Source organism: Hippopotamus amphibius, chromosome 1 (assembly GCF_030028045.1).
Source record: "Hippopotamus amphibius kiboko isolate mHipAmp2 chromosome 1, mHipAmp2.hap2, whole genome shotgun sequence".
Classification (NCBI taxonomy): domain Eukaryota; kingdom Metazoa; phylum Chordata; class Mammalia; order Artiodactyla; family Hippopotamidae; genus Hippopotamus; species Hippopotamus amphibius.
This window is the reverse complement of record NC_080186.1, coordinates 81,716,946-81,734,647: the sequence shown is the minus strand read 5'-3', so window position 1 is coordinate 81,734,647 and position 17,702 is coordinate 81,716,946. Positions and strand designations below refer to the sequence as shown.

At 35.3% G+C, this 17,702-nt stretch overlaps 1 protein-coding gene across 12 annotated transcripts in view; it reads right to left on the bottom strand.

Annotated features, from left to right (window-relative positions):
- Positions 1–17,702, bottom strand: part of CCDC18 (coiled-coil domain containing 18) — a 121,407-nt gene that overhangs the window by 56,760 nt on the left and 46,945 nt on the right. For all 12 annotated transcript variants that reach the window (XR_009050233.1, XR_009050230.1, XR_009050232.1 and 9 more), the window contains 3 exons: positions 16,680–16,900; positions 15,655–15,765; positions 15,064–15,195 (listed from right to left, as the gene is read on the bottom strand). Coding sequence is in view for 8 of the 12 variants with exons in the window: in XM_057717685.1 (XP_057573668.1) it covers positions 15,064–15,195; positions 15,655–15,765; positions 16,680–16,900 (464 nt within the window). In the remaining 4 variants the exon portion in view is untranslated. The remainder of the gene's footprint in view (positions 1–15,063; positions 15,196–15,654; positions 15,766–16,679; positions 16,901–17,702) is intronic.

The window sequence follows — 17,702 nt, the reverse complement described above, 5'->3', positions numbered from 1 at the left end:
AAAAAAAAGTTACTAGTGCAGAAGTTAGTATTATTGTAATTTTAGTTAGTGACTCCAAATCTTATTTTCTACAAAAGAGACTAATCCATTTGAAGGAATTACCAGTTTGTGTTTTGGGGCACACAATGTATAAAGATGTAACTTTGTGACATCAACAACCAAAAGGTGTGGAGATGAAGTTATAAAGGAACAGATTTTGTATGTTACTGAAATTATGCTGGCATAAATTCAAATTAGAGTGTTGTAACTTTAGGATGTTAAATCCCCATGGTAACCACAGAGAAAGTAGCTATAAAATATTCACAAATGGAAAGGAGAGTGTAGTTTTAAAATTTCACTGCAAAAAAATCAACTAAATTCAAAAGAAGACAGTAATGTAGGAAATGAGGGATAAAAAAGCTATAAGGCATATAGAAATCAAAGAGCAACATGACAGAAGTCCCTCCTTATCAGTAGTTACTTTAACTACAAATGGATTAAACTCCCCGAAAGACACAGATTAGTAAAATGGAGAAAAACACACATCCACCTGTATGTTGTTTACAAGAGACTCATTTTAGATCCAATGATACAAATAGATAGAAAACAAAAGGATGGGAAAAGATATTCCATGCAAATAGTAACCAAAAGGGAGCTGAGGTAGCTAACATACTTTAATCAGGCAAATTATCAGGCAAATCATACTTTAAATTTAAAAAGATTATGAGACAAAGACAGATAACATATATTAATAAAAGGTTGTTACAATATAGCAATGACATAACAATTACAAACACTTATACACCAAAGACAGACTTTCAAAATATATGACATAAAAACAGACAGAATTGAAGTGAAGAATAGATAGTTCTATAATAATACTTGGAGACTTCAATAGCCTATTCTCAATAATATATAGAACAACCAGAGAGACTATAAGTAAGAAAATAGAGGATTCAATCATATATTTTTTATTATTTTTATTATTTTTATTTTTTTATTTTTTTTTGGGGGGGGGTACACCAGGTTCAATCATCTGTTTTTATACACATATCCCCGTATTCCCTCCCTTCCTTGACTCCCCCCACCCTCAAGTGCCCGCCACCCTCCCTGCCCCAGTCTTCTAAGGCATCTTCCATCCTCAAGTTGGACTCCCTTTGTTATACAACAACTTCCCACTGACTATCTATTTTACACTTGGTAGTATATATATGTCTGTGCTACTCTCTCGCTTAGTCTCAGCTTCCCCTTCACCCCCTGCCCCCTCCCATACCTCGAGTTCTCCAGTCCATTCTCTGTATCTGCATCCTTGTCACTGAGTTCATCAGTACCATTTTTAGATTCCGTATATGTGAGTTAGCATACAATATTTGTCCTTCTCTTTCTGACTTACTTCACTATGTATGACAGATTGTAGTTCTATCCACCTCATTACATATAGCTCCATCTCATCCCTTTTTATAGCTGAGTAATATTCCATTGTATATATATGCCACATCTTCTGTATCCATTCCTTTGTTGATGGGCATTTAGGTTGCTTCCATGTCCTGGCTATTGTAAATAGTGCTGCAATAAACATTATGGTACATGTTTCTTTTGGGATTATGGTTTTCTTTGGATATATGCCCAGAAGTGGGATTACTGGATCATATGGTAGTTCTATTTGTAGTTTTTTAAGGAACCTCCAAATTGTTTTCCATAGTGGCTGTACCAACTTACATTCCCACCAACAGTGTAGGAGAGTTCCCTTTTCTCCACACCCTCTCCAACATTAGTGGTTTCCAGACTTTGTGATGATGGCCATTCTGATTGGTGTGAGGTGATACCTCATTGTGGCTTTGACTTGCATTTCTCTGATGATGAGTGATGTTGAGCATCTTTTCATGTGTTTGTTGGCCATCTGTATGTCTTCTTTGGAGAAATGTCTATTTAGGTCTTCCGCCCATTTGTGGATTGGGTTATTTGCTTTTTTGGTGTTAAGCTTCATGAGCTGCTTGTATATTTTGGAGGTTAATCCTTTGTCCGTTGTTTCATAGGCAATTATTTTTTCCCATTCTGAGGGTTGCCTTTTAGTCTTGTTTATGGTTTCTTTTGCTGTGCAAAAGCTTTTAAGTTTCATGAGGTCCCATTCGTTTATTCTTGATTTTATTTCCCTGATTCTAGGAGGTGGGTCCAAAAGGATCTTGCTTTGATGGATGTCATAGAGTGTTCTGCCTATGTTTTCCTCTAGGAGTTTTATAGTGTCTGGCCTTACATGTAGGTCTTTAATCCATTTGGAGTTTATTTTTGTGTATGGTGTTAGGAAGTGTTCTAATTTCATTCTGTTACATGTTGCTGTCCAATTTTCCCAGCACCACTTATTGAACAGGCTGTCTTTTTTCCACTGTATACTCTTGCCCCCTTTTGTGTGTTGGGAGATATTTAATCACTGCCTCAATTTCTGTACTTGTGATTGGTCTGTTCATGGTTTCTATTTCTTTCTGGTTCAGTCTTGGAAGATTGTATTTTTCTAAGAATGTATCCATTTCTTCCAGGTTATCCAATTGATTGGCATATAGTTGCTTGTAGTAGTCTCTCATGATGTTTTGTATTTCTGAGGTGTCCATTGTTACTTCTCCTTTTTCATTTCTAATTCTGTTGATGTGCATCTTCTCCCTTTTTTTCTTGATGAGTCTGGCTAATGGTTTATCAATTTTGTTAATCTTCTCAAAGAACCAACTTTTAGTTTTATTTATTTTTCTTATGGTTTCTTTCCTTTCTTTTTCATTTATTTCTGCTCTGATCTTTATGATTTCTTTCCTTCTGCTCATTTTGGGGTTTCTTTGTTCTTCTTTCTCTAGTTGTTTTAGGTGTAAGGTTAGGTTGTTTATTCGATCATTTTCTTGTTTCTTCAGGTAGGACTGTATTGCTATAAACTTCCCTCTTAGAACTGCTTTTGCTGCGTCCCATAGGTTTTGGGTTGTTGTGTTTTCGTTGTCATTTGTTTCTAGATATTTTTTGATTTCCTCTTTGATTTCTGTAGTGATTCCTTGGTTGTTTAAGAGTGAATTGTTTAGCCTCCATGTGTTTGTATTTTTTGCAGTGTTTTTCCTGTAATTGATATCTAGTCTCATGGCACTGTGGTCTGAGAAGATGCTTGATATGATTTCAATTTTCTTGAATTTGCTGAGGTTTGATTTGTGACCCAAGATGTGATCTATCCTGGAAAATGTTCTGTGTGCACTTGAGAAGAAAGTGTAGTCTGTCGTTTTTGGATGGAATGTCCTATAAATATCAATTAAGTCGAGATGGTCTAATGTGTCATTTAAAGCTTGTGTGTCTTTGTTTATTTTCTGTTTGGATGATCTGTCCATTGATGTAAGTGGGGTGTTCAAGTCTCCCACTATTATTGTGTTACTGTCGATGTCCCCTTTTATAGCTGTTAGCATTTGCCTTATGTATTGAGGTGCTCCTATATTGGGGGCATAGATATTTACCATTGTGATATGTTCTTCTTGAATGGATCCCTTGATCATTAGGTAGTGTCCTTCCTTGTCTCTTGTAATAGTCTTTACTTTCAAGTCTAATTTGTCTGATCTGAGTATTGCTACTCCAGCTTTCTTTTGACTTCCATTTGCATGGAATATCTTTTTCCATCCCTTTACTTTCAGTCTATATGTATCCCTTGGTCTGAAGTGGGTTTCCTGTAGGCAGCATATAGAAGGGTCTTGTTTTTGTATCCATTCAGCCAGTCTGTGTCTTTTGGTTGGAGCATTTAATCCATTTACATTTAAAGTGATTATTGACATGTGTGTTCCAATTACCATTTTCTTAATTGTTTTGGGTTTGTATTTGTAGGTGTTTTCCTTTTCTTGTGTTTCCTACTTAGAGAAGTTCCTTTAGCACTTGTTGTAAGGCTGGTTTGGTGGTGCTGAATTCTCTTAACTTTTGCTTGTCTGGAAAGCTTTTGATTTCTCCCTCAAATCTGAATGAGATTCTTGCTGGGTAGAGTATTCTTGGCTGTAGGTTTCTCTCTCTCAGGACTTTCAGTATATCCTGCCATTCCCTTCTGGCCTGCAGAGTTTCTGTAGAAAGGTCAGCTGTTATCCTGATGGGTTTTCCCTTATATGTTGTTTGTTGCTTTTCTCTTGCTGCTTTTAATATTTTTTCTTTGTGTTTAATTGTTGTTAGTTTGATTAATATGTGTCTTGGTGTATTTCTCCTTGGGTTTCTTCTGTATGGGACTCTCTGTGCTTCTTGGACTTGGTTAATTATTTCCTTTCCCATGTTGGGGAAGTTTTCCACTATCACCTCTTCAAATATTTTCTCAGACCCTTTCTTGTTTTCTTCTTCTTCTGGGATGCCTATAATTCGAATGTTGGTACGTTTAAGGTTATCACTGAGGTCTCTGAGACTGTCTTCTATTCTTTTTATTCTTTTTTCTTTTTCCTGCTCTGTGGCAGTTATTTCCCCCATTCTATCTTCCAACTCACTTATTCGTTCTTCTGCCTCAGTCATTCTGCTGGTTATAGCATCTAGAGTGTTTTTAATTTCAGTTATTTTGTTATCCATTGCTGTTTGTTTTTCTGAGTTCTTATGAACTGTTTCTTGTACTTTCTCTATTTTGTTATCGAGATTTTGTATCATTTTTACTATCATTACTCTAAATTCTTTTTCAGGCATTTTTCCTATTTCCTCTTCATTTATTTGGTCTTGTGGGTTTTTCTCCTGCTCCTTTGCCTGCATGGTGTTTCTTTGTTTCCTCATGGTTGTGCAAACTTTTGGGGTTGCTTATCCTGGCGATAGAGGTGTTTATAGAAGACTGTCCAAGCCTCAGACTAATGTTACTATTTCTATTTCCTTAGCGTCTCAGCTGTAAGTGTCTTCCTTGCCTTGGGTTTTTTTCGCGTTATTCTGTGACCAGCAGAGGTTCCTTTATTGTTCGTCTGTAAGAGTCGGTGTGTGGGGAGGGAGAGGGTACAATAGTGGCTCCTTCTCCTGGGAGTGAGTGAGCAGTGGCGCACTGTTGTTTCAGTCAGGCTTGGAGGTGCCTGTTGCAGAGGGCGCTGGTGGCTCAGGCGTAAACAGAAAGTCTTAGAGTTGGGCCTCTCTTGGGGTTTTTTTCTTTTTGATGCTATTGTTTTTTTTGTTTGTTTGTTTGTTTTTTTTCTCTCGGCAGCCTCCCTGCTGCTGGCGTTGCAAGGGGTTTTAATCTAGCCCCGCCCGAGCCCCTGAGGGTGCTTGTTATCCCTGAGTGCCTTAGGTGGCCCGCAGGGCGTCTCTCCACTGCCTGTTGCAGAGGCACCGAAAGAGAGGGAGAGGCTACGTGGGCGGCTCCTCCCCCCCCCCGCCCGTGAGCCTGCAGCCTCCAGCCGCCATCATGGCTGGGCAGCTCTCAGGGACGGGCACTCCTCTCCGCGGACCTCCTCCCTCCTGTGCTCTCGGTCCGTCACCCTACCGGCAACAACGTTTCCCACCCTGAACCAGCTCTCCGGTTCCCACACTCCTGCTCCTGGACCCTCCGTTCAGCCGCGGATCAATGTCTCGGTCTGGGAACGCTGAGCTGCGCTGCGGACCCTCCGTATGTTTCTCACTCCCTCCCGTCTGCCACAGCTCCGCCGCTTCACCCTCTTTGAGCCCTCATAGATGCCTCCCTACCGGCTATGTCGGGCTCCCTGCAGCCCTTTCTGGTGTCCGAGGCCGTCTGCTGGTGTTCAGCTGGTTCTCTGTGGGAATTACTGCGTCCTTCCATGCATTCCCAATGCATATGATTATGGAGACTGAGAAGTCCCAAGAGCTGTAGTTGCCAAGCTGGGGACCCAGGAGAGCCAATGGTGTAGTTCCAGTCCGAGTCTGAAGACCTGAGAACCAGCAGACTCAATGGTATAAGTTCCTGCCCAAGTCCAAGTCCATAGGCAGGAGAAGACCAATGTCCAAGCTTATTCTAGGGCTTTCGGCTCAGCTTCCTTCCATGCTACAGGAAAAGCCGCCACAACCATGCCGGGTCCGCCACAGACCTCAATCATATTTAATAGACATACATCGCCCTGACCCAAAACAACAGAATATACATTCTTCTCAAAGTACACATGGGATATTTTTCAGGACAGACAACATGTTAGACTACAAATTTAAGTCTCAATAAATTTTTTTAAATAAATTTATTTATTTATTTTATTGGCTGTGTTGGGTCTTTGTTGCTGTGCGCAGGCTTTCTCTTAGTTGCGGTGAGTGGGGGCTACTCTTCGCTGTGGTGTGCAGGCTTCTCCATTGCCGTGGCTTCTCTTGTTGCGGAGCACAGGCTCTAAGCGCATGGGCTTCAGTAGTTGTAGCACATGGGCTCAATAGTTGTGGCTCATGGGCTCTAGAGTGCAGGCTCAATAGTTGTGGCGCACGGGCTTAGTTGTTCCGCGGCATGTGGGATCTTCCTGGAGCAGGGATTGAACCCGTGTCTCCTGCATTGGCAGGTGGATTCTTAACCACTGCGCCACCTAGGAAGCCCAAGTCTCAATAAATTTTAAAAGATAGATATCATACAAAGTATATTCTCCAATCACAATGAGATGAAGTTAGAAATCAATAACAAAAGGGAAACTGGAAAATTCACAAAACTGTGATATTTATTAAACAATGCATTTTAAAACAACCAGTGAATCAAAGAAGAATTCACAAGGGAAATCAGAAACTACTTAGAAATGAATAAAAACAAAACTTACCAAAACTTACAGGATTCAGCAAAAGCAATGTTAAGGGATAATTTATAGCTATAAATACTTACGTTAAAAAACAAGGAAGATCTCAAGTCAATAACCTAACCTTAAAACATAAGAAACTAGAAAAAGAAAAACAAAATAAGCCCAAAGCTAGCAGAAGGAAGGAATAATAAAGATTACAGTAAAAATCAACAAAATAGAGAACAGGAAAACAATGAAGAGTAACAATGAAATGAAAAAATTGGCTCTTCAAAAAAATAAATAAAATTGACAAATCTTTAGCTAAGTGGTCAAAAGAAAGAGGACTCAATATTACTAAAATCAGAAATGTAAGTAGGACTATTACTACCAATTCTACAAAACAAAAAAAAAGATCATAAAGTACACTGAATAAGTACACCAACAAATTAGATAATCTAGATGAAGTGGACAATTCCTAGAAACACAAAACTTACAACAACTCTATCATGAAGAAATAGATAATCTGAACAGACCTATAACTAGTAAGGAGACTGAATGGGAAATCAAAAACCTCTCAACTAAGAAAAGCCCTAAACCTGATGGCTTTATTGATGAATTCTACAAAGCACATAAAAAGGAACTAATACCAATCCTTCTCAAATGTTTCCAAAAAATTAAGAGAGAATACTCCCTAACCCCGTAAGACCAGCATTAACCTGATACCAAACCCAGACATTACGAGAAAACTGCAGACAAATATCTGTTATGAGCACTGACGCAAAAATCCTCAATAAAATACTAACAATCCAAATTTAGCGGCATAGTAAAAGAATTAAACAACAAGACCAAGGGGAATTTATTCCTGGAATGCAATGGAAATTGATCAATGTTATACGCAATATCAACAGGATGAAAGAAAAAAAAAATACATGAGCATCTCAATTGATGCAGAAAAAAACATGACAAATTTCAACACCCTTTCATGATAAAAACACTCAACAAATTAGGAATGGAAGGAAACTACCGTCACATAATAAAAGCTTTATATGAAAAACCTACAGCTAACATACTCAATGGTTAAACACTGAAAGCTTCCCCTCTATGCTCAGAAACAAGAAAAGGATGCCCCTCTCACCACTTCTATTCAGCGTAATACTGGAAGTTCCAGCCAATTAGGCAAGAAAAAGAAATGAGACATCCAAATTGGAATGGAAGAAGTAAAATTATCTATTGGCAGATGATATGATCTTTTTTTTTTTTTTTTTTTTTTGGCACACTGGCTTAGTTGCTCCGTGGCATGTGGGATCTTCCTGGAGCTGGGATTGAACCCGTGACCTCTGCATTGGCAGGCAGATTCTTAACCACTGCGCCACCTAGGAAGCCCAGATGATATGATCTTATATACAGAAAACTCTAAAGATTTCACACAATAAAACTATTAGAACCGATAAATGAAATCAGAAAACTGGAGGATACAATTCAACACCCCAAAATCAGTTGCATTCCTATACATGAACAATGAACAATCTGAAAAGAAAATTACAAAAACAATTTCATTTACAATACTATCAAAAAGAATAAAATACTTAGGAATTAACGAAGGAGGTGAAAGACTTGTACAATGAAAATTACAAAATACTGATGAAATGAATTAAAGAAAACATAAATAGAAACATATTCCATGTTCATGTCAATATTACCCAATGCAATACAATCCCTAGCAAAATCCCAAAGACATTTTTTGCTGAAACAGAAAAACCTATCCTAAAATTCATATGAAATCTCAAGGGACCCTAAACAGCCAAAGCAATCTTGAAAATGAACAAAACTGGTGGACCTTTACTTTCTGATTTTAAATCTATTACAAAGCTACAGTAATAAAAACAGTGTGATTTGGCATAAGATAGACACATAGACCAATGGAATAGAATCAAGAGCCCAGAAATAAGTCCTCGCATATATGGTCAAATGATTTTGACAAGGGCACCAAGATCATTCAGTGGGGGAAAGGACAGTCCATTTCACACATGGTGCTGAGAAAACTGGATATCCACATGCAAAAGAATGAAGCTGGACCCACACCTAGTACCACGTATAAAAAGTAACTCAAAATGGATCAAAGACCTAAATGTAAGACATAAAAAAATATAACTCTTAGAAGGAAACAGAACAAAAGCTTCTCGACATCAGATTTGGTAATAATTTCTTAAATATGACATCAAACGTACAGGCAACAAAAGAAAAAATAGACAAACTGGACTTCATGAAAATTCTAATGTTCTGTGCATCCATAGGCACTCTCAACAGAGTAAAAGGGAAACCCACAGAATGGGAGAGAATATTTGCATATCATATACCTGTTAAGGGATCAATATCCAGAATATACCGAGAAGTCCTAAAACTCAACAACTACATGAAAATAATCCTGTTAAAAAATGGGCAAAGGATATGAACAGACATTTCTCCAAAGAAGATATATGACTGACCAACAAACACATGAAAAGATTCTCAACATCACTATCATTAGGGAAATGCAAATCAAAACTACAATGAGATACCACCTCAAACTCATTAGGATGGCTACTATCAAAAAAACAGAAAACAAGTGTTTACAAGAATGTGGAGAAACTGGAACACTAGAGCTTCTGTTGGTGGGAATGTAAAACGGTATAGTTGTTGTAGAAAACAGTATGGTGGTTCCTCAAACATTTTAAAACAGAATTACCATATTATCAGCAATTCCACTTGTGGATGTATACTCAAAATAATTTAAAGCAGGTTCTCAAAGAGATATCTGTACACCCACATGATCAGAGCAGCATTATTCACAACAGCTAAAATATGGAAACAAACCAACTGTCCATCAACAGATGAATGGATAAGCAAAATGTGCTATACACATACAACAGAATATTTTTCAGCCTTACAAAGGAAGGAAATTCTGCAATATGCTACAGCATGGATGAACCTTGAGGACATTATGCTAAGTGAAACAAATCAGTCCTAGAAAGACAAACACTATATGATTCCACTTACATGAGGTACTTAGAGAAGGCAAAATCATAGAGACAGAAAGTAGCTTAGAGTGGTGGTTGCTAAGGGTTGGGGGGAGAGGAGAATAGAGAGTTATTATTTACTCTGAGTATAGAGATTCAGCTCTACAAGATGAGAAGAATTATGAGGATAAACGGTGATGGCTGCACAACAATGTTAATGTATTTAATACTATTGTACATTTAAAAATGGTTAAGATGACATACATTATAATACCAATAATACTAATATAAATAATACTAACCACAATAAAAAGAAGTTTGATAAATATTAAATAACTTCAGGATTTTTTCTTAAAACATGAATATATTAAAATTAATTTCCTTAGTAAACAAGATTAAATGATATTATATCCACAGATTTTCATAGAAGCTGACCCATCAATTATCAGGGAGGCCCTCAGACAGACCTACCATGCCAATTCTCTGCAACAGTTCAGTATTTGAGATATCAAATATAATATCTTCCTAGAATTTTTATCATTTTCAAATTAAACTTTGAATACATAAACTAAGCTTGTAACAATGATTCTATGGTGGAAGACTTTTTAAAACTTCATCTACATTCATTTTTTGGGTGTATGACTCTAAGTTTTTTTAATACATGAACAGATTCATGAAACTCCCATCACAATCAGGATATAGAATGATTCCTTCGCTCTCAAGATTCCTCATGTTAATCCTTTATAGTCAAACTCTCTACCCTCCCCAGCACCTGGCAACCAATAAACTGATCTTCATCCTTTAGTGTTTGACTTTATCAAGAATGTGAAAGAAATACAACTGTATACAACATTTTGCAATTGGCTTCTTTCCATCAGCATAATGCCTTGGAGAATCACCCATGTTTTCACCTGAATCAATAGATTATTCCTTGTTATTAATGAGTAGTATTCCATTGTATCAAGGTACCATAGTTTACGCATTTATTCATTGAAAGACATTAGGTTGTTTCCAGTTTTCTGTTGAATCATATGTAAAGCATATAAGAAGATGTTAAATTGTTTTAGTAGTTTTACTACTTTGCATTCCCCCCAGCAATATATGAGAAATCCAGTTATTTTACATCCTGGGAGGCATTTGCTATGGTCAGATCTTCCTCCCATCCTCCCTTTCTACCTTTCCCTCTCCCAGTATTCTAAGAGGAATGCAGTAGTATTTTATTGTGCATTTAATTTGCATTTCCCTAATGATGAATCAAGTTCAACATATTTTCATACACTTATTTGCCATCTGTATAACTTTTCTGATGAAGTATCTATTCAAATCTTTGTCCATTAAAAAAAATTGGGTTATTTCCTTATTGATGAATTTTGAGAATTCTTTATATATGTTGGGTAAAAGTTCTTTGTTGGATATGTGATTTACAAGTAGTTTCTCCCAGTTTATAGCTTGTCTTTTCATTCTCTTAGTAATGTCTTTCACAGAGCACATATTTTAATTTTGATGAATCCCAATTTATCAAATTTTCCCAGTGTTTTGGTTTTCTATCTAAGAACTCTTTGCCTAACCTGTCATAAAGATTTTCTCCTATGTTTTCTTCTGAGTTTTATAGCTTTTTATTTTATATTTAGATATGAGATTCACTTTGAATTAATTTTTATATAAGTATATATTGAAGTTTCATCTTTTTTGCATATGGATGTCCAATTGCTGCAGCACCAGGTATTCAAAAACTATTCTTCCTCTATTCTGAATTGGTTTTGTACCTTTGTTAAAAATCAATTGACCATATTTGCCAGGTCTATTTCTAGACCCTATATTTTGTTCCTTTCATCTATGTGTCTATCATTTTGCTAATACCTCACTGTCTTGATTTATAGTATATTTTTATATACTATACTAATATTAGTATTAGTCTTGTCGATTTATAGCTTGATAGTAAGTCAAAATATGGTGGCATAAATCCACTAACTTTGTTCTTTTTCGAACTTCTTTTGGCTATTCTAGTTTCTTTGCCTTTTCATTACAAAATTTAAAATCAGCTATCTATGTACACAAAAAAATTTTACTGGGATTTTGATTGGAAATGCATTAAATTGAGAAATCTATTTAAGGTGAATTGCCATCCTAAATATGCTGAAACTTCCAATCCACAGAAATGGTATTTCTTTCCATTTATTTAGGTCTTTGATTTCTTTCATTTAACATTTTGCAGTTTTCAGCACACAGATAGTCCACATATTTTGTTTTATTTATATCTATGTATTATCACTTTGGAGCTTTATAAATAGTAGTATTTTTAAAATTTTAGCTTCTAATTGTTCACTGCTAGGACAGTTGACCCTTGAACAACGTGAGGGTTAGTGGCACCAACCCCTCCTTTCAGTCGAAAATCTGTGAATAACTTTGCAGTCTGCCCTCCATATTTGCAGTTCTATACCCAACGATTCAACCAACTGCAGACTGTGCAGTATTACATAAACTGAAAAAAATGTGAGGATAAGTGGACCCATACAGTTCAAACCAGTGTTGTTCAAGGGTCAGCTATATACAGAAATACAACTGATCTGGATGTTAACTGTGCATCCTATGACCTTGCTCACACATTAGTTTTAAGGTAGTTTTGTAGATTACTTGGGATTTTCTACATAGACAATCATGTTGTCTGAAAACAGGGATAGCTTTGTTTCCTCCTGATTGAAATGGGCTTTTTAATATGATGTTAAATAGAAGTGATGAGAGCAGATACTCTTGCTCTGTTCCCAATCTCATAGGAAAGTATTAAGTGTTTCACCAATAAGATATATTATCTATAGGATTTTTTGGGAAGATGCCCTTTATCAGGTTTGTGAAGCTCCCTTCTATTTCTAGTTGGCTGAGAGTTTTTATCATGACAGAATGTTGAATTTTATCAAAAGCTTTTTCTGCATCTATTGATATGACCATGTAGGGTTTTTTTCGTTTGTTTTTTGGTATGCTAATATGGTAGATTACAGTGATTTTTCTCTGAATGTTGAACCAGCCTTCCATTCCCAGGATAAACCTCTCCTTTATTAACCTTTAATATCTGTGAGGTCTCTGGTGAGACCCTTACACACTCCTGACACAAGTAATTTGTGTTTTCTCTCTTTTTTTAAAATTTCATCAGACTGGCTAAAGGTTTATAAATTTTACTGACCTTGACTTTCTTTACTAATGTTCTTTTTTTACATTCCAATTCCTTTCAATTATGCTTTTTATTATCTCCATCTTTCTGTTTCTTATGAATTGATTTTGCTCTTCTTTTCCTAGTTTCTTAATGTGGAAGTTTAGATTATTGATTTTTCTTTATTTTCTTCTAATATATGCATTTAACACTATAAAGCTCTATGAATTGCTCTAGCTGCATTCCACAAATACAGACATATTGTGTTTTCATTTTCATTGTTTAAAATACTTTAAATTTCCCTTGAGACTTATTCATTGATCCACAGATTATTTGAAAGTGTGTTGTTTAACTTCCAAATATTTGGGGATTTTCCAGGTATCTTTCCATTAATCGTTTCTAGTTTAATTCCATTACGGTCAGAAAACATACTACAGTTGATCCTTGAACAACATGAGTTTGAACTGTGCAGGTCCACTTACATGCAGATTTTTTTCAAAAAGTACATACAATACTAAATGATCGGAGGTTGGTTAAATCCACAGATGTGGAACTGCAGATATGGAGGGATGACTATGGGACTTGAGCATCCACAGATCTTCTACAGTGGGTCCTGGAACCAATCATCCATGGATACCGAGAAACAACTGTATATATGGTTTCAATTCTTGGAAATTTGATAAGGCTTATTTTATAATGCAGGGTATGGTATATCTTGGTGGATATTTCAGGTGTACTGAAGAAAAATGTATATTCTGTTGTTAGTCCAATGGTTAAGACTCTGCACTTCCACTGCAGGGGGCACAGGTTTGATCCCTGGTCAGGGAACTAAGATCCCACATGCCACATGGCACAGCCAAAAATTTTTACTTTAATTTTTTTTTACTAAAAATTTTTAAATAAAAAAATTTTTTTCTGGTATTATTTCTCTTTTGCCTTAAGAACTTTATCACTTATTTTAGAACAAGTCTGTTCATGACAACTTCTCTAAATTGTCTTTAATCTAAGAATGTCTTTATATATCCTAAAGAATATTATTGCTGGTCATAAAATTCTAGGTTGACAAGTTTTCTCTTTCAGCACTTAATAAAAAAGTTCTTCAGTTTTCTAACTGCCACAGTTTTTGATTTTTTGGATGAGAAATCTGCAGTAAATTTTAATCTTTGTTCCTCTATATGTAGTATGTTATTTATCTCTGGCTGCTTTCAAGATTTTATCCTCAAGCTTGTTTTGAATTTGTAAATTTATTTCCTTCACAAATTTGCAAAGTTTTCAGTCATTATTCCTTCAAACAGTTTTTGTACCAGTCTCATTCTCTTCTTCTCTGGTACTCTAATGATATCAATGCTAGACATGCTGATACTGTTCAACAGGTCTCTGAGGCTCTGTTCATTTTTTTTCCAAATCTTTTTTTCTCTCTATTGCTCAGACCAAATAATTTCTATTGCCCTATATTCCAAATGTATATTTGTGTGTGTTAACTGCATTCTGCTGTTAAACCCATTCAAGCTATCTATTTTTTATTTAGTATTGTGCTTCTGGTCTTCCAATTTCTCCTTTAATTTTGTTTTTATTTTTACTCTTCACTCTTAACCCAAGATCAAGAAAGCTTCTACTCTTAACCAATATTCAAGCAAATGATATTCCTAGTGAAAAAGAGTCAACAGAATCATTTAGTTTGATAATGTCAAAAAATAATGATCAGAGCTTCCTAGGTGGCACAGTGGTTGAGAATCCGCCTGCCAATGCAGGGGACACGGGTTCAATCCTTGCTCCAGGAAGATCCCACATGCTGCGGAGCAACTAAGCCCATGTGTCACAACTATTGAGACTGCGCTTTAGAGCCTGTGAGCCACAACTATTGAGCCCATGTGCTGCAACTACTGAAGCCCACGTGCCTAGAGCCTGTGCTCCACAACAAGAGAAGCCATGACAATGAGGAGCCCACGCACCACAGCGAAGAGTAGCCCCCACTCACCACAACTAAAAAAGAAAGCCTGCACACAGCAAAAAAGACCCAACACAGCCAATAAAATAAATAAATAAATAAATTGAAAAAAAAAAAAAGATCAAAGCTAAAATGGCACGAGTCCTAAAGGAGAGCACATAGTAAAATGATCCAGAAGTAATGAGAGTCTAATTATAGTACTTGCCACTAATTTTTCTATGTCTTTGTTTCCTCATTTATTAAAATAAAGAAAGCTGGCCTAGTAATATTTAAGGTTCTTTTTAGCATTCATATTCTAAATATGTATTACATTTACTTATAAAAACATAATTAATATCTTACTCTTTCTATCTGCTTTTCCATTTCTTTATGCTGGTCAAGATGAATTTTCTTTGCCTTTTCAAATGCTAAACAAATTTTCTCATGCTCTGTATTGATATTGGTTTCTAGACTTCTAATCTTTTCATTCTTTTCCTAGAAATACAAAAACACTTTAAAAGAACATAATTAAGAACTAGTTTTACATAAAAGTACATTAGTAAAGCATAAAATTTATCATACTCTATTCTTCAAAGAATCATAGTAGTTAATATGTCAACTTCAAAAATATTTAAATATTTATAAAAAATACAAAGTGGTTATTTTAAAAATTGTATCAAAATGATAAAACTACTTAAAAATACTGTGAAGCGTATCAAAGAACTACTACCACTTCCTTCAATTCTACTAAAATAAAAATGAGAACTTTAGATAACAACCTGCCATATTAACTTAAAAATACAGAAATAAAAATTGAATAATCTGAAGAGTTTGGTAGAATTTATATTTTCCTATATGGTATATTTGAGAATAATGATACTAAAACAAACCTGTTGTTACAAATTAAGTTCCTTAAAGCCACAGTAAACTTATAACAAAAAAAGTAATTTTTACCATAAGTTCCTGTTCTAGTTCTGCATTTTTTGCAGCAATAGAGGAATAAGCAACTATTTTTTCTTCCAGCTGTTTCTCTAGAGTTAAAAGCTGAGAACATTTCTTTGTCATCTGAAAATACATTGAAAAAAATTATTTTTTAAAAATAAGTGACAATTCAGAAGAAAAATAGTGAAGGAAAGACCAGAAATATGACATAACTTATTTCATCTGTGTAATACCTAAGTATTTAATTCAGACCTCTATGTTCAAATAGGACTGCACCCCAACCCATCACGTAAAAGTAGCTGTTAAAGACTGAAACAGTATAATAAAATGTTAACAGTAGTAATTTCTTATGGCAGAACTATCAATGTTATATTTTCTTCTTTGTCCCTTCTTGTATTTTCAACAAGACTGTGCTAATATTTTAATTTTAAAAAGTTATTACCTGGTTCACAATCACCTAATTCTTGTTCTGTCCTCAGTGGAAATGAAGATCAGATATTCATGAAACATATACACTGTCCCCCTTTCAAAATATAACCCACAAAATATCTGCATCAGATTCATATGTATTTTGTTTAAAAATTCAGATTCCTTAGCATTATATGTACTGAATAAATCACTGGAATAGGACCCAAAACCTGCATGTTTAACAGGCTTTCCAGGTGTTTCTACTGTTTGTTAAAATGTGAAATCCTCTATTACTACCCCTTTTTTTTCCAATTACATAATCCAAGTTTTTCACTTGTAATACAATTCTTTTAATATGTATTAGCCATATTAACTTACACTTGGAAGAAATAATAGAATGCAGTACAGTTTGTTTTATCAAATTTAGCCACTATTTCCCTACTTTTAACACATGTGAAAACCCGAAAGTTTTCAAATATAATTTTGAAAGAAGTTATAACTCATGTGGTACCATTAATTTTTTTTTAGTGTATAAATCTGGACTTCAACATACAATTTTTACAAGAACCCTACAACACTTTTCTCTTCTCTCAAAATACAGTACATATAAATAGCTAATTCAAGCTTACTTCACTTTCAAGTTTGCTAGAGTTTGAAGCTTTCTCTAGCAGCTCCTCTTGAATCAGTTGAAACTGACTAGTTCTGTGGGCCATGTTAACCTTCAAATCAGAATTCTCAGCTTCTATTTGCATCAACTTATCACGTAATTCTTCTATTCCAGAAGCAAGTCTTTGCCTTTCTCTTTCATATTGCTTGTTCACAGTATGTTGATTTTGATCTTTTATACTTTCTGTTAATAAACATAAAAGGAAAATTGTTTTGTATACAACTTAAAGAATAAAACCCCATTTCAATGTTGAAAGATTTTATCATAAGTTTAGTTTCTGATCTAAGGAATACCAAAGTGGATGGAGAATAAAACATACATTAAGGAAAATATAACGAAAGAACATGGTAGGCAAGGTACTTCCTATTATTAAACATAACAAAGTAGGTTTTTTTCCACAAAGAGCCCTTTCTGCACCTTCAAAAATCCCATTGTTTAGATACAAATCATTGTTTGAAAAAAAAAACCAAACACACAAACACTGTCTCCTTAAACCAAAGTTTATCATAAATTTCTTTAGATAACTTGAGATCATTAATAATATTTTGATATTGTATATGCCAATAGATTCAGGTTCAAAAGCCAAAAACAGTGAATCCTTCTTATTCCAAACTAGCTGATAAGAACTCAGTGATGCTTTTTAAAACTACTGAAGACTATCAGGGGTAGGTGTTTGAACACACCTTTTCTCCATTATAAACGTGCACAACTATGCCCACCCAAAGGTAAACAAGCTTTCAGGAGTGCTTTAAAGTAGATGCATAACGTAGATGACTACATGAGAATACACAGATGTGGAAACAAGTACAGATGTACTGTGCCTTCAAGGGCTGCATAAGTACCATTTCCTATCAATTCTCCATATCCCTAATAATTCACTTTCTAAGCAATCTATCATTATCTCTATTCTTCTTTGACACTAGAGAATATATGACATATACTATTACCACCTCTAATAACTAGCATTCCCTCTGCTGATCCCATC